General features: G+C 45.5%; 1 protein-coding gene across 1 annotated transcript in view; it reads left to right on the plus strand.

Annotated features, from left to right (window-relative positions):
• Positions 1-21854, plus strand: part of LOC139276919 (copine-9-like) — a 615931-nt gene that overhangs the window by 453197 nt on the left and 140880 nt on the right. Inside the window, exons 8-10 of the mRNA XM_070894913.1 lie at positions 4667-4770; positions 8120-8224; positions 15043-15084. Of these exons, the coding sequence (XP_070751014.1) occupies positions 4667-4770; positions 8120-8224; positions 15043-15084 (251 nt within the window). The remainder of the gene's footprint in view (positions 1-4666; positions 4771-8119; positions 8225-15042; positions 15085-21854) is intronic.

Raw genomic sequence — 21854 nt, forward strand, 5'->3', positions numbered from 1 at the left:
CTTCCTTCTCCGTCCAGCTCGTTGGCTACAAAGTACTAGTCTAGCCGTTCGACATAGGCTTCCCAGTCCTCACCCTCCGAGAACTTCTCCAGGATGCCCACAGTTTGCTGCATCTTAGCGTTGGATTTGTATTCTCGTCGCCAGTTATTGTGTTCCTAACATAGATGAGGCTGCACACAGGGAGGTTAAAGTAACAGTGACCTCAGTCTTTAATAAGACACTCCAGAGTGAGGAACAGGCCTTAGGGGCCGGCTTATATACAGTGCTGCTAAGGGATTCTGGGATCCCTTGGGACTTCAGGGGATTAGCTCCCTGGTGGCGGAACATGGGAGTGTATGCTTTACAGATACACAACATAAGCATTTAGTGTTGGCCTGTGATGCTTCGTCATATGGAATTGGTTGCGTACTCCAACAAACTAATCAGTCGGGTATACTTCAACCAGTCGGTTATGCTTCAAAAAGTTTGTCTGAAGCTGGAAAGAGCCTACAGCATGGGAGAGAAAGTAGCACTAGCCTGTGTGTATGGGGTTAAAAAGATGCATCAGTACCTGTTTGGTCTTTGGTTTGAACTGGAGGTAGATCACAAGCGCTCATTTCACTATTCTCTGAAAACAAAGGTATCAGTACCAATGCTTCATCCCACATCCAGAGGTGGGCGCTGACATTATCTGCTTATGATTATATCATTCGCCATAGATCTGGCACCGAGAATTGTGCCGGTGCTTTGAGCCGTCTGCCGTTGCCCACACCGGAGGTGGAAACGCCACAACCGGCGAACCTACTGTTAGTTATGGATGCTTTTGAGAGTGAAGGAACCCCTGTCACGGTTCAACAAGTTAAGAACTGGACCAGCCAGGACCCGATTTTATTGGTGGTGAAGAGTTGCATCCTCAAAGGTGATTGGTCTGCTATTCCCAAGCAAATGTGCGAGGAGACCAAACCTTACATTCGTCGCAAAGACAAACTGTCTATTCAGTCGGATTGTATACTGTGGGGCAATCGTGTTGTTATGCCCAAGAAAGGGAGAGAGAAATTTGTACGTGAGCTACATAGCACACATCACGGCATTGTAATGATGAAAGCCACCGCCAGGTCTCATGTATGGTGGCCGGGAATTGACTCTGAGCTGGAATCACGTGTGCATCAGTGCATCAGTGCAACACTTGCATGCAGCTCAGCAAGTACCAGTGGAATCGCCGCTGAGTCTGTGGTCGTGACCGTCCAAACCATGGTCCAGGATCCACATAGACTTTGCAGGGCCCTTCCTGGGGAAGATGTTTTTAGTTGTGGTGGATGCATATTCGCACTGGATAGAGTGTATAATCATGTCATCCAGCACATCCACAGCTACCATTGAGAATCTCAGTGTCATGTTCGCGACACATGGTCTGCCTGACATCGTTGTTAGCGACAACGGATCGTGCTTCACTAGTCAGGAGTTTCAAGAGCTCATGAAACTCAATGGTATCAAACATATAAGGTCAGCACCATTCAAACCTGCATCCAATGGGCAAGCAGAACATGCTGTCCAAATCATAAAGCAGAGTATGAAGCGAGTAATCCAAGGGTCACTGCAGATTCGCCTGTCATGCATACTGCTTAGTTACAGGACAAGACCACACACGCTTACCGGGGTCTCGCCTGCTGAACTAATGATGATGAGAGGTCTTAAGATCAAGCTATCTCTTGTACACCCTGACTTGAATAATCATGTTGAATATAGTAGACAAAGTCAGCAAGGGCAACACGAACGCGCAGCTGTGTCATGCGATATTTCTGTAAATGATCGTGTTTATGTTCTGAATTCTGGTCAGGGTCCCAAGTGGATCGCTGGTACTGTCATGGCCAAGGAGGGCAACAGAGTATTTATTGTCAAGCTCAAAAATGGGCAAACATGCAGGAAACATATGGATCAGACAAAGCTGCGGCACACAGACGAACCGGAACAGTCGGAGGAAGAGACAATCGACGACCAACCAACCTACCCCCAGTTATCAGAGGACTCAGTGGTCATCAGTGAATCGGGACTTTCAATCACTGACATGTTCAATGAAAATGGACTTTCAATCCCTGACATGGCCATTGCCACTCCCACCAGGTCAGCCACCCAGCCACCAGTCACAACAGACTCTGAACACTCACCCAAGGCTGGAGTTGAACTGAGACGGTCAACCCGGGAGCGTAAAACACCGGACCGTCTCAATTTGTAAAAGATTGTGTTAATATCTCAGAGGAGGGTATTGTCATGTATGTATGTTTGGGATCACTAGCCACTAGATGGCGTCATTGTTGGAGGCCATTGGGCGGCACGCACATGTGTGCAGCCCAAATATAAAAGGGCAGCCTTTTTGTATTTTAAGCACTATGAGCGTTAATAAAGCAGAGCGAAGGCCATACCTCTTGGAGTTAAACAGTACTCAGTCTAACAGTTATTGCATGCACAACAAGGCTGAAATTCATCACCTCACCGCCCGCTGCTGCCCGCTGCCACTGACATTGCTCTTCTTGATCCGCCCAGTGCCACTTTCGAGGTGGCCTGGAGCGGATGGGAGGAGATAGCTGCCGGGAAGCGCCCTCTGACATCAGCGGATGGCCGAGTGGCGCAACTGATCTCCCGCTCGCCGAGCTCCCAGATTCCTGTGGGTGGGAGTTGGTGTTATTCGGCGACAGACCGCTGCGAGGAGGCTGGTCTATTCCTGACGGTAAGTATGAAGAACCTGAAAAAAAGGTAAGTGAACATTTCAAAAAAAATTCCAGGGTGACTTTCCTGTATGGGGTCCCCTCAAGGTCTTCGGATAGTTTATAAATTTTTTACTGTTGATTTTTTTTTTCTGTTTTTCGACCCTCCGTTCTCTATTGTCAGCGGCACTTGAGCGGCAATCGCCTCTGCTGCCGAGAATGAGACCTCCCGCCCGCTGCCACCTAGATTGGCAGCATACGTCATCCATTTGCCGCCCGACGACCTTTGATGGACCTCGGTGATGAATATTCCGCCCAAAGTACCGTCCAGTACCTCAGTGGCCATCAGCGGCACTTGGGCGGGCGGAGACCTTGATGAAAATCGGCCCCTCTGTTTTCTGTTCTTTAGCTAATTTCCTACGCACGCTGCTACATTTGCTTTAATACCATAAGCCTTAACTTTATCATCAAGCTAGCTACGTGGCACCTCATCAAACACCTTTTGAAAATCCATAAATACACGCCATTATTTCCTCAAAGAAGCCTATTAACTTTGTCAGACACAACTTGCCTTTTCGAAACTCCTACTGACTGTCTTGAATGAACCCATCTTCTTAATTGTGCATTTACATTCCACATTTAGCATTGGTGCAAAGCTGCTCTCGCTTTGCATTGATGTAAAGTTTGGAGCGTAAATCAGATGTGAAAGTTCAAACTGACTTCAAAGCACATGGAGTTAGATTTCTCCTCCCGGGTGTCTCACTCCACTTCCTTCCAGTGTGAGATCAGGCCCTAGAGATGGGTTCGGATGGTCTGCATACTATAACTGCATTGTCAGTGAGAAGCAAACTGCCACTACAATTACAGTGTAAATGTACTGAGAATATTAATTTTATTCCCTATCATGGCCAGCTCTATGTCGGCTGGCTCATCCATTAATTCTTCCTTTTTAAACAGAGATGTTACATCGACTTTCTGCTGTTTCTGTCTTTCTTTATCCTCCTCTACTGTTGCTGTCTTTCTATGCCATCTGTTTGCTTATCTTTCTTTTGCTTTCTCTCATTCCTCTGTCCATTTAATCTGTCTTTTACTTCTGGGCTGATGCACAGTGTGCATGCTGTAATAAAACGATGACCCAGATCTTGAGATGGTTAGCAGCCATTTCAGGATATCACTTGTGGTATCGATATTGCCACTAGAGAATGCTAAAAGGGTGTTTGTGGGAAGCTTTTCTTGTGCTCATTGTTGGACCTGGTTCCTAGAGATGGAAGGGTGCACACTGGAAGATTAAGAATCATTTAACGGGAAAAGAATGAAATTCTTGCATTTATATATCACCTTTCTCAACCTCAGAACGTCCCAAAGCGCTTTACAGCCAATGAAGTACTTCTTCAAGTTAGTCACTGTTGTAATGTAGGAAACACGGCAGCTAGTTTGCACACAGCAAGCTCCCACAAACAGCAATGTGATATTGAACATATAATCCGTTTTAGTAATGTTGATTGAGGGATAGATACTGGCCAGGACACTGCGGTGAACTCCCCTGCTCTTCTTCAAAATAGTGCCATAGGATCTTTAATGTCCACCTTAGGGAGCAGTTGGAGCCTCAGTGTAATATCTGATCTGAAAGACGGCACCTCCGGCAGTGCAGCACTACCTCAGTAGTGCACTGGGTGTGTCAGCCTAGATTTTTGTGCTCAAGTCTCTGGAGTGGGACTTGAACCCACAACCTTCAGACTCGGAAGCGAGAGTGCTGTGAACTGAGCCATGGCTAACACCATTGACACACAAAGCTAGATAATTACATGGGGGAGAATTGAATCGAAGGTTATGCTGATAGGGTGTGATGAAGTAAGATGGGAGGCGGCTCGTATGGAGCATAAAGATCGTCATAGTCCTGTTGGGCCGAATGGCCTGTTTCTGTGCTGTAAATACTATGTAAAATCCTATGTAAATAAATGTTTAAGAAATTTCGTGCTTTACAGGACATTGCAACCATGCAGCTCTGTGCTAACAAGCTGGACAAAAAAGATTTCTTTGGGAAATCAGATCCATTTTTGGTCTTTTATCGGAGCAATGAAGATGGAACGTAAGTAATTATATATAATTGGTTAATTATTTCTTCTACTTGTTTCAAAATGGCCTCCACTTACTTTAAGCCTAACCGACTGAATATAATAGGCTGATAACCAACAAAAATGGACAGTCGAAGAGATTTATTCAGATGTAGTTTTGAGTGAACTTCGCAGAGTGTTACCATTATCCTCGGAAACCAAAATATTTCCCCTGCCATTCCCTCATTAGTTTCTCTAGATATCAACTTCTTTCTAACAAAATGCTCCATGTGCACTTTTTTCCCCTCCAGTACTTTGTCCAAGTGACCATTCTTAATGTGTTAGCCTTGACAGTGACAATAGGCTTTATTAGACTGTTGGACTTATCACAGCCAAGCACATTCCTGTTTTCACCTGACATCTTCACATGAACAACTCCGGCAGGGTCCCCGGATAGTGATGAAGAGCAGGATACTTGGCTGATTTCACCCCTGTAGTGCTCTTACTGCCTTCCCGACTGAGATCAACTAACTCAGCACAGACCATGATTAACCCTGGGACCTTTCTGATCAGTATGGCTCATCTACTTAAAGGATAAACTCACCGAGCCATTAGAATAGTCTTTATGTACTTACTGGGTGTCCCATTTAACAATGTACATCAGAAATCCTACAAGGTCTCCAGAGGAAGTGGAAGTGTGACAGGGGGACTTCTGTCGGCCATTATGACCTACCATTGACCCCATCCCAAATCTCATTGACAAAGTCACTCGAATACTCTGGGTGGGCACCTGCACCTGTATCAGCACAATGGAGACAGTCGCCTTGCTGAAGAGAGAAGAAGAAAAAAGATTGATTTGCATTTATATAGCGCCTTTCACGACCACCTGACGTCTCAAAGCATTTTACAGCCAAATCAGAGTGGCATGAAATCAAGCTGAAGAAGAGGCAAGATGAAAAAGTCCTCAAAAGTTTCCCCTGACCCGCAGTTTCAGTTCCATCAGTTCTTTTCTGCCATCTTGTGCGGCGGTACGTCCTGCTGAGGGGCGGAAGTTGGGGCAGGATCGAGTCTCCTCCACTGTCACTCAGCGGCGGAACGGTGGTAACATCACAGCGCGTGTGCGTCACCACGCTCTCTCCCCTCCGTTAAAGGGAAGAGAATTGGGCATTTTTTAGCTTCGGCCACTGGGCCACCAGGGAGGGTTTCGGCCGAGCCAGCGGCCTGGCACGCAAGAGGGGGTTCCAGGCTACCTGTTGACGGCCCGGCCGAACCCGTGGGCAATATAAAAACATGGCGGCCACGGCAGTGGGCCCTCCCCTTGAAGGGCCACCGCTCTACTGGGCCACACACAGTCAGGAGAAGGTGCACCAACAGAGAAAGCTGTCGGGGGCATCGCGCGGCGGGGGCAACGATTTTTTTAACTACATTTCAATCGGAGTATTCTGGAGGTGTGGGAGAGCGGCAGTGCACATTTAGATGACGCGCTTGCGGCGGTTGGCAGCAGCGGGGCGGAAGTGAGGACAGGCCGAAAAATCCCCGACCTGAATTTGGGTTGGGGCGGCCAATGGACAGCAACACGGCGGCCAGTCAATTCCGCCACATGGCCCCCGCAAAACGGCAGAAACAATCCTTATACGGACCCTGAATTTCGGCCCCATAGAATCATGGAAAGATACAACACAGAAAGACTCCATTGGCCCATCGTGCCTGTGCCAGCTCTTTGGTGGAGCTATCCAATTAATGCTAGTCTCCTGCTCTTTCCCCATTGCCCTGTAATTTTTTTCCCTTCAGGCATTTATCCAATTCTCTTTTGAAATCTACTATTGAATCTGCTTCCACCACTGTTTCAGGCAGTGCATTCCAGATCACAACAACTCGCTGTGTAAAAAAATTTTTACCTGGGCAGTAATTGAAATCAGTGTAATGAAAATCAGGTGGGTTCTATAAAGGGCATTTTCTCTAAATTAACACCAGGCAGTGAGGGTGGAAAATCTACTCCCAACACAAAAGCCGATGCTGGAAATCTGATATAAAAATAGAAAATGTTGGAAATACTCACCAAGTCAGGCGGCATCTGTGGAGAGAGAGAGAGACAGTTACTGTTTCAGGTCGATGACCTTGCCTCAGAAAATCTACCTCTCTGCGTCTTCTCCCTTTCCTGTTTCTGACAAGAACAAAGATGAGCAATTGAGTGCCAAAGTGCAGAAGATAATCACAAATATATACAAGTAGCAAGTTTAGAATCGTAGAATGGTTTCAGCACGGAAGAAAGCCATTCAGCACATCGAGCCCATGCCGACTCTCAGCCAGTCCCACTCCCCTGCCCTTTCCCCGTAGCCTGCACATTTTTTTCCTTCAGATACTTATCCAATACCCTATTGAAAGGTAAAATGGAGTCTACCTCCACCACCCTTTCAGGCAGTGCATTCCAGATCTTAAACACTGCGTAAAAAAAAATTATTCTTGCATCGCCTTTTTGCCAATCACCTTCAAAGTTTCTAGTGATTGGCCTCAAACATGCATAAAGATTTTTTTTTTCTCTTTCCCTCATTGATTTTCTTTCCCTATCTGTATTAAAAGTATTAATTGGGAAATGCTGTCAGTATGCACAATACGAACCACATTATAAATTGTACCAATGTTTTCCTTATGTTTGGAGCACACAATATAAGTGTGACGCTGCAACTTAGTCACCAGCCTGTATGCTGTGGCTGATGTACGTAGCATTGACGAGATGTTTATATAATCCAAGCAGCTGCGATTTACATGAAATTACAGGGGCTGAATTTCACTGTGTTTGTCTTTCTTTCTCTTCCTTTCTATAATTCTTTCTCTCAAGTTTACTACACTGTTTGTGTTTCACATTCAGCTTTACTATCACCGTTTCCATCCCTCTTTTTTTTTAAATCAAGTTTACTATCACTGTTTTTCTATCTCTCCCTTTCTCTCAGGTCACTGTGTTTGCATCTCAGTCTGTCAGCTTTATCATCACTGTATTTATAAAGCTCTCCGGTTTATGCTGTGTTTGTATCTCTCGGGTGTTCCGCCACTGTACTTTATCGTTCTGATTTACTATTAGATCTCAGCCTTGCGATCACTGTGTTGCTAAATCTTTCTCAGTTTTACTTCACCTCTCTCACAAGTTTACTGTTACTGAGGGGAAAGCTGCTCTGGTTCCTAAGTGTAGCATCATTATTTTTTCAAATGCATTTATGATGTTACTAGCAATCTGTGCAGTTCTTCTCCTCTGTATTCATATCTTTATCCCCTTCCCTCACGTTTACTATCACGTGTGTGTGTATACCTTTCTCGCACTCTGTCTCTCTCGCTCAGGTTTACTATCACTATATGTGTATCTTTCTCCTGCTCCACCCCCTCTCTCAGGTTTACCATCTGCCACAAAACAGAAGTGGTGAAGAATACACTGAACCCAGTCTGGCAGCCATTCACCATCCCAGTCCGCACACTATGTAATGGGGACTGTGACAGGTCAGTATATGGTATAGTCACCTGCTATTGCTGTACAACTGTCTGACTTTACAATATATTGTGTGGTTCTCTGCAATGCTATCTTCAACATTCACCCCCACCCCCATGGTCCACCCTTCACAAACTCCAGCTCATCCCAAAACTCCACTACCTGCATCCTTGCTAAGTTCCACTTGCCCATCGCCTCCACCTTCACTAAACCCCTTTATCCTCTCAATGCACTGAATTCAAAACCTTCATCCTTTTTTACAAATTGCAGAGCATCACTCCGCCCTACCCCTATACTCTCTCTAAACCTAACATCCCAACGCAGGTCGCTCAGGCGTCTGTCAGCCATGGCCCAGTGGGTAGCACTCTTGCCTCTGAATCAGAAAGTTGTGGGTTCAAGTCCCTCTCCAGAGATTTGAGTGACATCTTTCAGATGTTAAACCAAGGCCCCGACGGCTCTCTCAGATGGATGAAAAGATCCCATGGCACTATTTTGAAGAAAAGCAAGGAAGTTATCCCTGGTGTAGTGGACAATATTTATCCCTCAATCAACATCACTAAAGCAAAAGCAGATTATATGGTCATTATCACATTGCTGTTTGTGGGAGCTCGCTGTGCGCTTATTGGCTGCCGGGTTTCCCACATTACAACAGTGACTACACTTCAAAAGTACTTCATTCGCACTTTGGGACATCCTGAGGTTGTGAAAGACGCTATATAAATACAAGTCTTTCTTTCTCTGGAATCACGTTCATAACCCTCTTCTTGCACTCCGCTATGAGTGACACAACCACCAGTTGTCTGAACTCTACGTTGAGGAAGCCCCTCCTTAAACTCCTCCCTCCTGCTACTTCTTTACTCACTTTCTCTTTTTGACCATTCTTTCAATCACTTTTCCTGGATCTTCTATCATTGCTTACTGTCAGTTTCTCCGTTCTGAAATGCCTTTGGCTGTTTTCTAGGTTAAATATGCTACATACATTGCATTGACTAGGCTTGTATTCTTCAGAGCATAGAAGATTAAGGGATTATCTAATTACATTGTTTAAGATGATTAAGGGATTTAATAAGGTAGATAGAAACATAGAAACATAGAAAATAGGCCCTTCGAGCCTGCATCACCATTCAATATGATCATGGCTGATCATTCACCTCAGTACCCCTTTCCTGCTTTCTCTCCATATCCCTTGATCCCTTTAGCCGCAAGGGCCATATCTAACTCCCTCTTGAATATATCCAATGAACTGGCCTCAATAACTTTCTGCGGTAGGGAATTCCACAGGTTAACAACTCTCTGAATGAAGAAGTTTCTCCTCATCTCAGTCCTAAATGGCTTACCACTTATCCTTAGACTTTGTCCCCTGGTTCTGGACTTCCCCAACATGGGGAACATTCTTCCAGCATCAACTTGTCCAGTCCCGACAGAATTTTATATGTTTCTATGAAATCCCCTCTCATCCTTCTAAACTCCAGTGAATACACGCCCAGTCGATCCAGTCTCTCCTCATATGTCAGTCCTGCCATTCCGGGAATCAGTCTGGTGAACCTTCGCTGCACTCCCTCAATATCAAGAACGTCCTTCCTCAAATTAGGAGACGAAAACGGAACACAATATTCCAGGTGAGGTCTCACCAAGGCCCTGTACAACTGCAGTAAGACCTCCCTGCTCCTATACGCAAATCCCCTAGCTATGAAGGTCAACATACCATTTTCCGCCTTCATCGCCTGCTGTACCTGCATGCCAACTTCCAATGACTGATGCACCATGACACCCAGGTCTCGTTGCAGGTCCCCTTTTTCTAATGTGCCGCCATTCATATAATATTCTGCTTTCGTATTTTTGCCACCAAAGTGGATAACCTCACATTTATTCACATTATACCACATCTGCCATGCATTTTCCCACTCACCTAACCTGTCCAAGTCACCCTACAGCTTCTTAGCATCCTCCTCACAGCTCACACCGCCACCCAGCTTAGTGTCATCCACAAACTTGGAGCTATATTACACTCAATTCCTTCATCGAAATCATTCATGTATATTGTAAAGAGCTGGAGTCCCAGCACTGAGCCCTGCGGCACCCCACAAGTCACTGCCTGCCAATCTGAAAAGGATCTGTTTATCCCGACTCCCTGCTTCCTGTCTGCCAACCAGTTCTCTATCCATGTCAGTACATTACCCCCAATACCATGTGCTTTAATTTTGCACACCAATCTCTTGTGTGGGACCTTGTCAAAAGCCTTTTGAAAGTCCAAATACACCACATCCACTGGTTCTCCATTGTCCACTCTGCTAGTTACATCCTCAAAAAATTCTAGAAGATTTGTCAAGCATGATTTCCCTTTCATAAATCCATGCTGATTTGGACCAATCCTGTCACTGCTTTCCAAATGCCCTGCTATTTCATCTTTAATAATTGATTCTAACATTTTCCCCACTACTGATGTCAGGCTAACCGGTCTATAATTGCCCGTTTTCTCTCTCCCTCCTTTTTTAAAAATTGGGGTTACATTAGCTACCCTCCAGTCCATAGGAACTGATCCAGAGGCGATAGACTTTGGGAAAATGATCACCAGTGCATCCACTATTTCTAGGGCCACTTCCTTAAGTACTCTGGGCTGCAGACTATCAGGCCCCGGAGATTTATCAGCATTCAATCCCATCAATTTCCCTAACACAATTTCACGCCTAATAAGAATTTCCTTCAGTTCCTCCTTCTCATTATACCCTCGGTCCCCTCGTATTTCCGGAAGGTTATTTGTGTCTTCCTTCGTGAAGACAGAACCAAAGTATTCAACTGGTGTGCCATTTATTTGTTCCCGATTATAAATTCACCTGAATCTGACTGCAATGGACCTACATTTGTCTTCACTAATTTTTTTCTCTTCACATATCTATAGAAGCTTTTGCAGTAAGTTTTTATGTTCCCAGCAAGCTTCCTCTCATACTCTATTCTCCCCCTCCTAATTAGACCCTTTGTCCTCCTCTGCTGAATTCTAAATTTATCCCAGTCCTCAGGTTTGCTGCTTATTCTGGCTAATTTATATGCCTCTTCCTTGGATTTAACACTATCCTTAATTTCCCTTGTTAGCCACGGTTGAGCCACCTTCCCCGTTTTATTTTTACTCCAGACAGGGATTTACAATTGTTGAAGTTCATCCATGTGATCTTTAAATATTTGCCATTGCCTATCCACCGTCAACCCTTTAAGTATCATTCGCCAGTCTATTCTAGCCAATTCACGTCTCATACCATTGAAGTTACCTTTCCTTAAATTCAGGACCCGAGTCTCTGAATTAACTGTGTCACTCTCCTTCTTAATAAAGAATTCTACCATATTATGGTCACTCTTCCCGAAGGGGCCTCGCACACCAAGATTGCTAATTAGTCCTTTCTCATTACACATCACCCAGTCTAGGATGGCCAGCCCTCCAGTTGGTTCCTCGACGAATTGGTCTAGAAAACCATCCCTACTACACTCCAGGAAATCCTCCTCCACTGTATTGCTACCAGTTTGGTTAGCCCAATCTATATGTAGATTAAAGTCGCCCATGATAACTGCTGTACCTTTATTGCACGCATCCCTAATTTCTTGTTTGATGCTGTCCCCAACCTCACTACTACTGTTTGGTGGTCTGATCACAACTCCCACTAGTGTTTTCTGCCCTTTGATATTCTGCAGCTCCACCCATACAGATTCCACTTCATCCAAGCTAATGTCCCTCCTTACTATTGCGTTAATTTCCTCTTTAACCAATTATGCTACCCCACCTCCTTTTCCTTTCTGTCTATCGATCCTGAATGTTGAATACCCTTGGATGTTGAGTTCCTAGCCTTGGTCACCCTGAAGCCATGTCTCCATGATGCCAATTATATCATATTCATTAATTGCTGCCTGTGCAGTTAATTCATCCACCTTATTGCGAATACTCCTCGCATTGAGACACAGAGCCTTCAGGCTTGTCTCTTTAACACACTTTGCCCCTTTAGAATTTTGCTGTAATGTGGTCCTTTTTGATTTTTGCCTTGGGTTTCTCTGCCCTCCACTTTTACTTTTCTTCTTTCTATCTTTTGCTTCTGCCCCCATTCTACTTCCCTCTGTCTCCCTGCATAGGTTCCCATCCCCCCTGCCATATTAGTTTAACCCCTCCCCAACAGCACTAGCAAACATTCCCCCTAGGACATTGGTTTCAGTCCTGCCCAGGTGCAGACCGTCCGGTTTGTACTGGTTCCACCTCCCCCAGAACCGGTTCTAATGTCCCAGGAATTTGAATCCCTCCCTTCTGCACCACTCTTCAAGCAACGTATTCATCTGAGCTATCCTGCAATTCCTGCTCTGACTACCTTGTGGCACTGGTAGCAATCCTGAGATTACTACCTTTGAGGTCCTACTTTTTAATTTAATTCCTAGCTCCCTAAATTCAGCTTGTAGGAACTCATCCCGTTTTTTTTACCTATATCGTTGGTATCTATATGCACCACGACAACTGGCTGTTCACCCTCCCCCTTCAAAATGTCCTGCAGCTGCTCCGAGACATCCTTGACCCTTGCACCAGGGAGGCAACATACCATCCTGGAGTCTCGATTGCGGCCGCAGAAACGTCTATCTATTCCCCTTACAGTAGAATCCCCTACCACTATAGCTCTCCCACTCTTTTTCCTGCCCTCCTGTGCAGCAGAGCCACCCACAGTGTCATGAACTTGGCTGCTGCTGCCCTCCCCTGATGAGTCATCCCCCCCCAACAGCACCCAAAATGGTGTATCTGTTTCGGAGGGTGATGACCGCAGGGGACCCCTAAACTACCTTCCTTCCACTGCTCTTCCTGTTGGCCACCCATCCCCTATCTGTCTGTGTAACCTTTACCTGCGGTATGACCAACTCACTAAACGTGCTATTCATGGCATCCTCAGCATCGTGAATGCTCCAGAGTGAATCCCCCTGCAGCTCCAGTGCCACAATGAGATCTGTCAGGTGCTGCAGCAGGATACACTTCCCGCGCACATAGTAGTCAGAGACACTGGAAGCATCCCTGAATTCCCACATAGCACAGGAGGAGCATGACACATGTCCGAGCTCTCCTGCCATGACTTAACCCTTAAATTAACTTAATTTGGCAACAGCAATGATAAAGGTTACCTACTGATAAAGAAAAAGAAAAACTACTCACCAATCACTTACCCCCTTGGCTGTGATGTCAACCTTCGATTTCTTTCTACTTCTTTTTTGCCTTCTGCCCCTGCACCAGCTGGCTTCCTCGAAATCTCCGCTGGCTGCTCGACGACGCTGGGTCTTTTGTAGGCTTCCTCCATGTCGCGTTCCACCTCCTCAAACTCCCCGCTGGCTGCTCGACGACGGTGGGCCTTTTGTAGGCCTCCTCGACGTCCCGCTCCGCCTCCTCAAGATAAACTATTTCCTCTGGCGGGGGAGGCCAGAACAAGGTGGCATAACCTTAACATTAAAGCTAGGCCATTCATGAGTGATGTCAGGAAGCACTTCTTCACACAAAGGGTCGTGAAAATTTGGAATTCTCTCCCCCAAAAAGCTGTAGCAGCATGGTCAATTGAAAACTTCAATACTGTGATTGATAGATTTTTGTTAGGTAAGGCTATTAAGAGATATGGAACCATGACAGGTAAATGGAGTTGAGATACCGATCAGCCACAATTTAATTGAATGGAAGAACAGGCTTGCAGGGCAGAATGGCCTACCCCTGCTTCAGTGTCCTATGTCCCCGTGCCCTATGTTCCTACATAAATGCAGGTTGTTGTTGGTGGAAAACATGAACCTATTTCTCCAAAGCTTGGGTGCAAGAAAACTTCAGACTCATTTGAACTTATCACAGGATAACCTTTTATCCGGATCCAGTCTTTTCAGAAGCTCTAACTCCTACATTGCCTTATTGCCTCTATTGTTCTATGGAAGAAGGGTATTTGAGATTAAGGAATTATTTCCACCCATTAGATTGGATAGAGTCTTAAAAATCATAATTGTCAATGGGCTAGATTTTGTGGTTAGCAGTGAAGTTGTTTGCTACACTTGCACTTGCCTTAGTCATTCTGTGGGCTTTTGCACTGGAAATTCCTGTCAGTCAACCATCCAAAATGTACACCGCCCTCTACAGGGCATCTGGGTCCTGTATGAACATGGTAAGAGGGCGAGAATTTCGTGTTCGCCTCAAAAATTGCCGGCAACTGTAGTTAACGGCCGCTGAAAATCGCCACAACACTAAGGAGATTAAATTTGTCTGGGGAGGGATGAGATTGTTGGCACAGCGCTAACCTCCCGTGCATTGGCTTCTTGTTGGCGTTAGTGGAGATCTCCGAGGCGAATTTCTTGTCCAGTAGTGACGTTCGAGCTGCGCACAGCCTCTGGGAGCGAGTCTGTGGAGCTTGCAAGGAATTGTGGACAATTAAAAGGGCTATGAATTAAAGGGGCAATGCACTCAGAACTAATATCAATTAAAATGCAGTGAGAAAATGAAGTTTTCTGCTCTTACTGCATTTCTGGCAGAGCAGGGCATCTCAGACATAAACGTCTTGATTTCTGTATTTAATTGCACATGTACAGTCACCAGAAGTTGCTGTCCGATTTCCATATAAATATCCTTGAGCGCTGTTAGCCTCACTGTTACTTCTGCCACAAAATCCAACCCTCTTTGTTTCTGCTTCAGGGAATGTATTGGTTTTAAATACATCATCATCATCATCATAGGCAGTCCCTTGTAATGAGGATTAAATAGCTCTTTTTATAAAACCCATAGGGAAGACAGCTGGATCTGTGTCAATATTTTTGCTGACTTCAACCTGTCTTTTTTGCCTTTCCTCTTTAGAACAGTGAAGGTGGATGTCTATGACTGGGACCGGGATGGCAGGTAAGATTAAGTCTTTTCAACTGGTCAGAGCTGTGGAGAGTAGTCACAGAATTACACAGTTACCCATCAGACCGCCTGTTTATACTTGTTCGTCAAAATTATTTTCCTGATCTTTTACTGAATTCCCTGTCCCATCCCTGCCCACATGTTGCACCATGTCCCCACCCACATGCACAATTTTCTTGTTGTCAGAGAGCAGGCAGGTGACCAACATGACCAGGGTTGTCAATGGCTCAGACAATCATCGTGTTAGCAGCAAAGTATCCCAACACAAGTCCCACTACTCCATGAGGATAACATTACCATAAGAAAGGAAGAAGATTGTTCCGTTAATCCACACTATTTTACCTAGCCCGAGACAGAATACTGAAAATACAAAAATCTGTCCTTGGATTAGAATACTGGCTGCAGGCTCTTTAATCTTTCATTTTAGGTTTAGACGAAGTTGGAGCGTTTGCAGCTGAAATAAGTGGCTAATGGACTAATTGTTGGCAGCTGATGGTTGTCATGGTACCAGTTGACTGTGAAAGGTGATGGGTAAGAGCATTGATTGACGGTTTTGGTGGGAAAATGGAGGAAATCGCAGTGTTTGATCCTCAAAACAATGATAAAAATTCTCAGAATCTTAGGGAATAAAATTAACTTGTCTAATAAGACAAGAATTTCCTATTCTGCACCATGAGTTTGGTGGTAGGACAGGAGTGAGCAGCAGTGAGAAATTAGGCAGTGATCTATTATGCCAGGTTTTTTTTTTCATTTATTCATTCACAGGATGTGGATGTCGCTGGCAAGGCCAGTATTTATTACCCATCCCTAATTGCCCTTGAGAAGGTGGTGTCATGTTTGCAACCTTCACATAACTGTAACCAATATGTAACAACACTGTGCACTGTATACAACTGTGAAATACACACCTTGACCACACGGGGTGAACTTGTGGGAGACACTCCTCACCTGGTCAGCCAGGTACTTAAAAGGAGGTTCCACGCAGGCTCAGCACTCCTTGGTTCTGGGAATAAAGGTGCAGGTCATGAGTGACCTTGTCTGCAGTATATGCCTTGAGTGACTTTATAATACAGTGCAGAGACACTACAGTGGTGAGTCACCTTCTTGAACCGCTGGAGTCCATGTGGTGAATGTACTCCCACAGTGCTGACTTTGTTGTACCGGTTTGGTACAACTGAGCGACTTGCTGCGCCATTTCAGAGGGCAGTTAAGAGTCAACCACATTGCTGTGGGTCTAGTGTCACATACAGGCCAGACTGGGTAAGGGCAGCAGATTTCCTTCCCTAAAGGACATCAGTGAATCAGTTGGGTTTTTCCAACAATCCGGTAGTCACCATTACTGATACTAGCTTTTTAATAACAGATTTATTTAATAAACTGAATTTAATTCCCTCAGCTGTCGTGGTGGGATTGGAACTCATGTCACCGGATTATTAGCCTGGGCCTCTGGATTACTAGTCCGGTAACATAACCATTATGCTACCATACCCTTCCCACCCATTTTTGCGGTTTGTGCATTTCCAGAAGGAAGTAGCGAGGGATGGAGGAGAGCCCCTCCAGTTTTACAGGCATATTCAAATGAGGCAACAGAGTGATGCCATAAACAGAGTAAGATCATACGCCACAACTTCTAGCGTTACAAAATTACAACACTGAACATGAGGGCAATCAGAACAGAATGGGTGTCCGGCATTGCTACCAGAAGCATTACATGATTCAACATTTAAATGGTCACATTAACTGAAATTGATCAAGTGGAGCTCAATCAGACATTACCAGAGGCACCAAAATGTTCTCATTCTTTGAGGTTACATGCCCATTTAAGCTACTGCTAATATCCTGCTCCTGCAGCAGCTTTTTCCCAGCCGTATCCCAAACCCCCACCACCCCCACAGCAGCAAGCTCCCGAAGGACAGGGAGAGTGACCACCTAAAAATTAGTCTGACCCTGGAAACTTCGCCCAATTAGTCATTGCTGCTGGGCTGGAAAATCTCAGCTATTTAGCCCTATGAATCAGTAGCCTTGCTCATGACATTACTCTAATATCTTACACAAAACCTTACATTAAACATCCGTAAGACAAAGCTCCTCCACCAACCTGTCCCTGCCGCACAGCACTGCCCCCCAGTCATCAAGATCCACGGCGCGGCCCTGAACAACATTTCCAATACCTCGGGAGCCTCTTATCAACAAGAGCAGACATTGACGATGAGATTCAACACTGCCTCCAGTATGCCAGTGCAGCCTTCGGCCACCAGAGGAAAAGTGTGTTCGAAGACCAGGCCCTCAAATCTGCCACCAAGCTCATTGTTATGTATGCAACATCTTGTAACCAGCATTCTACCACCACCAGAGGGTGCATCTGATGGAGTCCCAAGGGATCCCAGCATCCCTTGGGAGCACTCTATATAAGCAGGCCTTCCATGCTGTGCCGGCACTCTGGAGTCAAGATAAAGAGACTAAGGTCACACTAACTTAAGTCTACAGGACTTGGTCACATTGCTTTATTTGTGACATAACACTCATGGTCTACAGGACTGTAGTAATACCCGCCCTCCTGTATGGCTCAGAGACGTGGACCATGTACAGTAGACACCTCAAGTCGCTGGAGAAATATCACCAACGATGTCTTCGCAAGATCCTGCAAATCCCCTGGGAGGACAGACGCACCAACATTAGCATCCTCGACCAAGCCAACATCCCCAACATTGAAGCACTAACCACACTCGATCAGCTCCGCTGGACAGGCCACATTGCTCGCATGCCAGACATGAGACTTCCAAAGCAAGGGCTCTACTCGGAGCTCCTTCACGGCAAACGAGCCAGAGGTGGGCAGCGGAAACGTTACAAGGACATCTCAAAGCCTCCCTGATAAGATGCAACATCCCCACTAACACCTGGGAGTTCCTGGCCAAAGACTCCCCCCAAGTGGAGGAAGTGCATCCGGGAAGGCGCTGAGTATCTCATGTCTCATCGCCGAGAGCACGCAGTGATCAAGCGCAGGCAGCGGAAAGAGTGTGCGGAAAACTAGTCCCACCCACTCTTTCCCTCAACGACCATCTGACCCACCTGTGACAGGGACTGTGGTTCTCGTATTGGACTGTTTAACCACCTAAGAACTCATTTTTAGAATGGGTCTTCTTCAATTCCGAGGGACTGCCTATGATAATGATCATGACATTGCTCATAACCTTAAAATTAAAGCTAGGCCGTTTATGTGTGATGTCAGGAAGCACTTCTTCACACAAAGGGTAGTGGAAATCTGGAACTCTCGTCCCCAAAAACCTGTTGAGGCTCGGTCAATTGAAAACTTCAAAACTGTGATTGATAGATTTTTGTTAGGTAAGGCTATTAAGGGATATGGGACCATGACGGGTAAATGGAGTTGAGATATCGATCAGCCATGATTTAATTGAATGGAAGAACAGGTTGAGGGGCAGAATGGCCTACTCCTGTTTCGATGACATTGGGTTTGTAACAATTTGATAGTTTTAAACAAAAGGTAGATTTACTAGAATGGTACCAGAATAAAGGACTTCAGTTATGTGGAGAAACTAGAGAAGCTGGGATTGTTCTCCTTAGAGTGGAGATATAGAAACATAGAAAATAGGTGAGGAGAAGGCCATTCGGCTCTTCAAGCCTGCACCACCATTCAATATGATCATGGCTGATCATGCAACTTCAGTACCCCATTCCTGCATTCTCTCCATACCCTTTGATCCCTTTAGCCATTAGGGCCACATCTAACTCTCTTTTGAATATATCTAACGAACTGGCCTCAACAACTTTCTGTGGTAGAGAATTCCACAGGTTCACAAATCTCTGAGTGAAGAGATTTTTCCCCATCTCGGTCCTAAATGGCTTACCCCTTATCCTTAGATTGTGACCCCTGGTTCTGGACTTCCCCAACATCGGGAACATTCTTCATGCATCTAACCTGTCCTATCCAGTCAGAATTTTATATGCTTCTATGAGATCCCCTCTCATTCTTCTAAATTCCAGTGAATATAAGCCTAGTCGATCCAGTCTTTCTTCATATGTCAGTCCTGCCATCCCGGGAATCAGTCTGGTGAACCTTCGCTGCACTCCCTCAATAGCAAGAATGTTCTTCCTCAGATTAGGAGACCAAAACTGTACACAATATTCAAGGTGTGGCCTCACTAAGGCCCTGTACAACTGCAGTAAGACCTCCCTGCTCCTATACTCAAATCCCCTAGCTATGAAGGAGAACATGCCATTTGCCTTCTTCACCGCCTGCTGTACCTGCATGCTAACTTTCAATGACTGATGTACCATGACACCCAGGTCTCATTGCACCTCCCCCTTTCCTAATCTGTCACCATTCAGATAATATTCTGCCTCCCTGTTTTTGCCACCAAAGTGGATAACCTCACATTTATCCACATTATACTGCATCTGCCATGCATTTGCCCACTCACCTAACCTGTCAAAGTCACCCTGCAGCCTCTTAGCATCCTCCTCACAGCTCACACTGCCACCCAGCTTAGTGTCATCTGCAAACTTGGAGATATTACATTCAATTCCTTCATTCAAACTCATTAATAATAGCTGGGGGCCCAGCACTGAACCTTGTGGTAATATTAGGCAGTATAGTATTAGGCAGTCCCACGTATCGAGGATGACCTGCTTCCACACCACAAAAGGATGAGTTCACAGGTGTTTCAATGAGGGACCTGACAATCTCGATCCCGAACTACATACTGAAAGGTGTAAGATGCCTGTGCATGGATTCTTTTAATGTGGGGTGGCCGTTGCACACCAGCCACCACACGGGCTTGACAGAGCTAGGTCTTGATCCAGTGGCAAGGGTTAACCAAGACGACTGGAGACTAAGCTCTGTTGCATGGACCTAGTGCGCACACATACTCCTACTATCCATAGATCGCAGTGTTGCCCCTGGGCCCTCTCCTCCTAGATCCCGAACCTTCCCCTCTCCTGGGCCCAGATCATGACGCTACTGGGCCCCAAACTCTCACTGCTCCTCTGCCCCGATCAAAAATGGAGCAGTCAGAAACAGGACATCAATTAGTCTCCTCTTATCTTGGAGACATCAAATATCAACACTGTTATTTGAAATATCAAAATATTAAACTCCAGCCTAGTTGAAGGGTTATTATCAGCAGAAACAAATGGCAACTTAAAGAATGAACACAGTTCATTAGGATGTGAATAACAGCAGCAACAACTGAAGAATCCAAACCCTGCAGTCACTTGTGAACTCGCTGGTATGTCAGCAGGTTGGATGATCGAGTGAATCCCTTCCCACACTCAGAGCAGGTGAACTGTCTCTCCCCAGTGTGAACTTGCTGGTGTCTCAGCAGGTTGGTGACTGAGTGAATCCCTTCCCACACACGGGGCAGGTGAACGGCCTCTCCCCAGTGTGACTGCGTCGATGAGTTTCCAGCTCAGATGGGTAATTGAATCCCTTCCCACAGTCTCCACATTTTCATGGATTCTCCATGGTGCAGGTATCCTTGTGTCTCTCCAGATTGGATGATCAGTTGAAGCCTCATCCACACACACAATACGTGTACGGTTTCTCCCCGCTGTGAATGGTGAGATGTTTTTCAGGCTGTGTAACTGGTTAAAGCTCTTTTCACAGTCAGTGCACTGGAACACTCACACCCAAGTGTGTGTGTCTCGGTGCTTCTCTAGTCACACTGATGTTTGAAATCTTTTCCCACAGACAGAACAGACAAACATTTCTCCTACTTTGAAATGCCACAGATATTCAGGTCCTAATGAATCGAGTGACTCTGTCAGATCTTGATGCGAGTTGATCACATGGCCCAGTCCGGCTCCCTGCAGGAGCTGTGCTGCAGCTGCTCAATCCGCTCCGCTCGGTGCCATGGGTGCTCAGACGCTGCTGGTATGAAAAGGGCAGGATTTGCAGATGGGAAATGTGAACCTTGCGGTACCCCACTAATCACTGCTTGCCATTCTGAAAAGGACCTGTTTATTCCTACTCTTTGCTTCCTGTCTGCCAACCAGTTCTCTATCCACATCAATAAATTACCCCCAATACCATGTGCCTTAATTTTGCACACCAATCTCTTGTGTGGGACCTTGTCAAAAGCCTTTTGAAAGTCCAAATACACCACATCCCCTGGTTCTCCCTTCTCCACTCTACTAGTTACATCCTCAAAGAATTCTAGAAGATTTATCAAGCTTGATTTTCCTTTCATAAATCCATGCTGACTTGGACCAATCCTGTCACAGCTTTCCAAATGCGCTGCTATTTCATCTTTAATAATTGATTCCAACATTTTCCCCACTACCGCTGTCCGGCTAACTTCCCTTTGTTCTCTCTCCCCCCTTTTTTAAAAAGTGGAGTTACATTAGCTACCCTCCAATCCATAGGAACTGATCCAGAGTGTATAACATTTTGGAAAATGATCACCAATGCATCCACTATTTCTAGGGCCACTTCCTTAAGTACTCTGGGATGCAGACTATCATGCCCTGCGGATTTATCAGCCTTCAATCCCATCAATTTCCCTAACACAATTTCACGCCTAATAAGGATTTCCTTCAGTTCCTCCTTCTCGCTAGACCCTCGGTCCCTAATATTTCCGGAAGGTTATTTGTGTCTTCCTTAGTGATGGCAGAACCAAAGTATTTGTTTAATTGGTCTGCCATTTCTTTGTTCCCCATTATAAATTCACCTGATTCTGACTGCAGGTGACCTACATTTGTCTTCACTAATCGCTTTCTCTTCACATACCTATAGAAGCAGTCAGTTT

Source organism: Pristiophorus japonicus, chromosome 12 (genome assembly GCF_044704955.1).
Source record: "Pristiophorus japonicus isolate sPriJap1 chromosome 12, sPriJap1.hap1, whole genome shotgun sequence".
Classification (NCBI taxonomy): Eukaryota; Metazoa; Chordata; class Chondrichthyes; family Pristiophoridae; genus Pristiophorus; species Pristiophorus japonicus.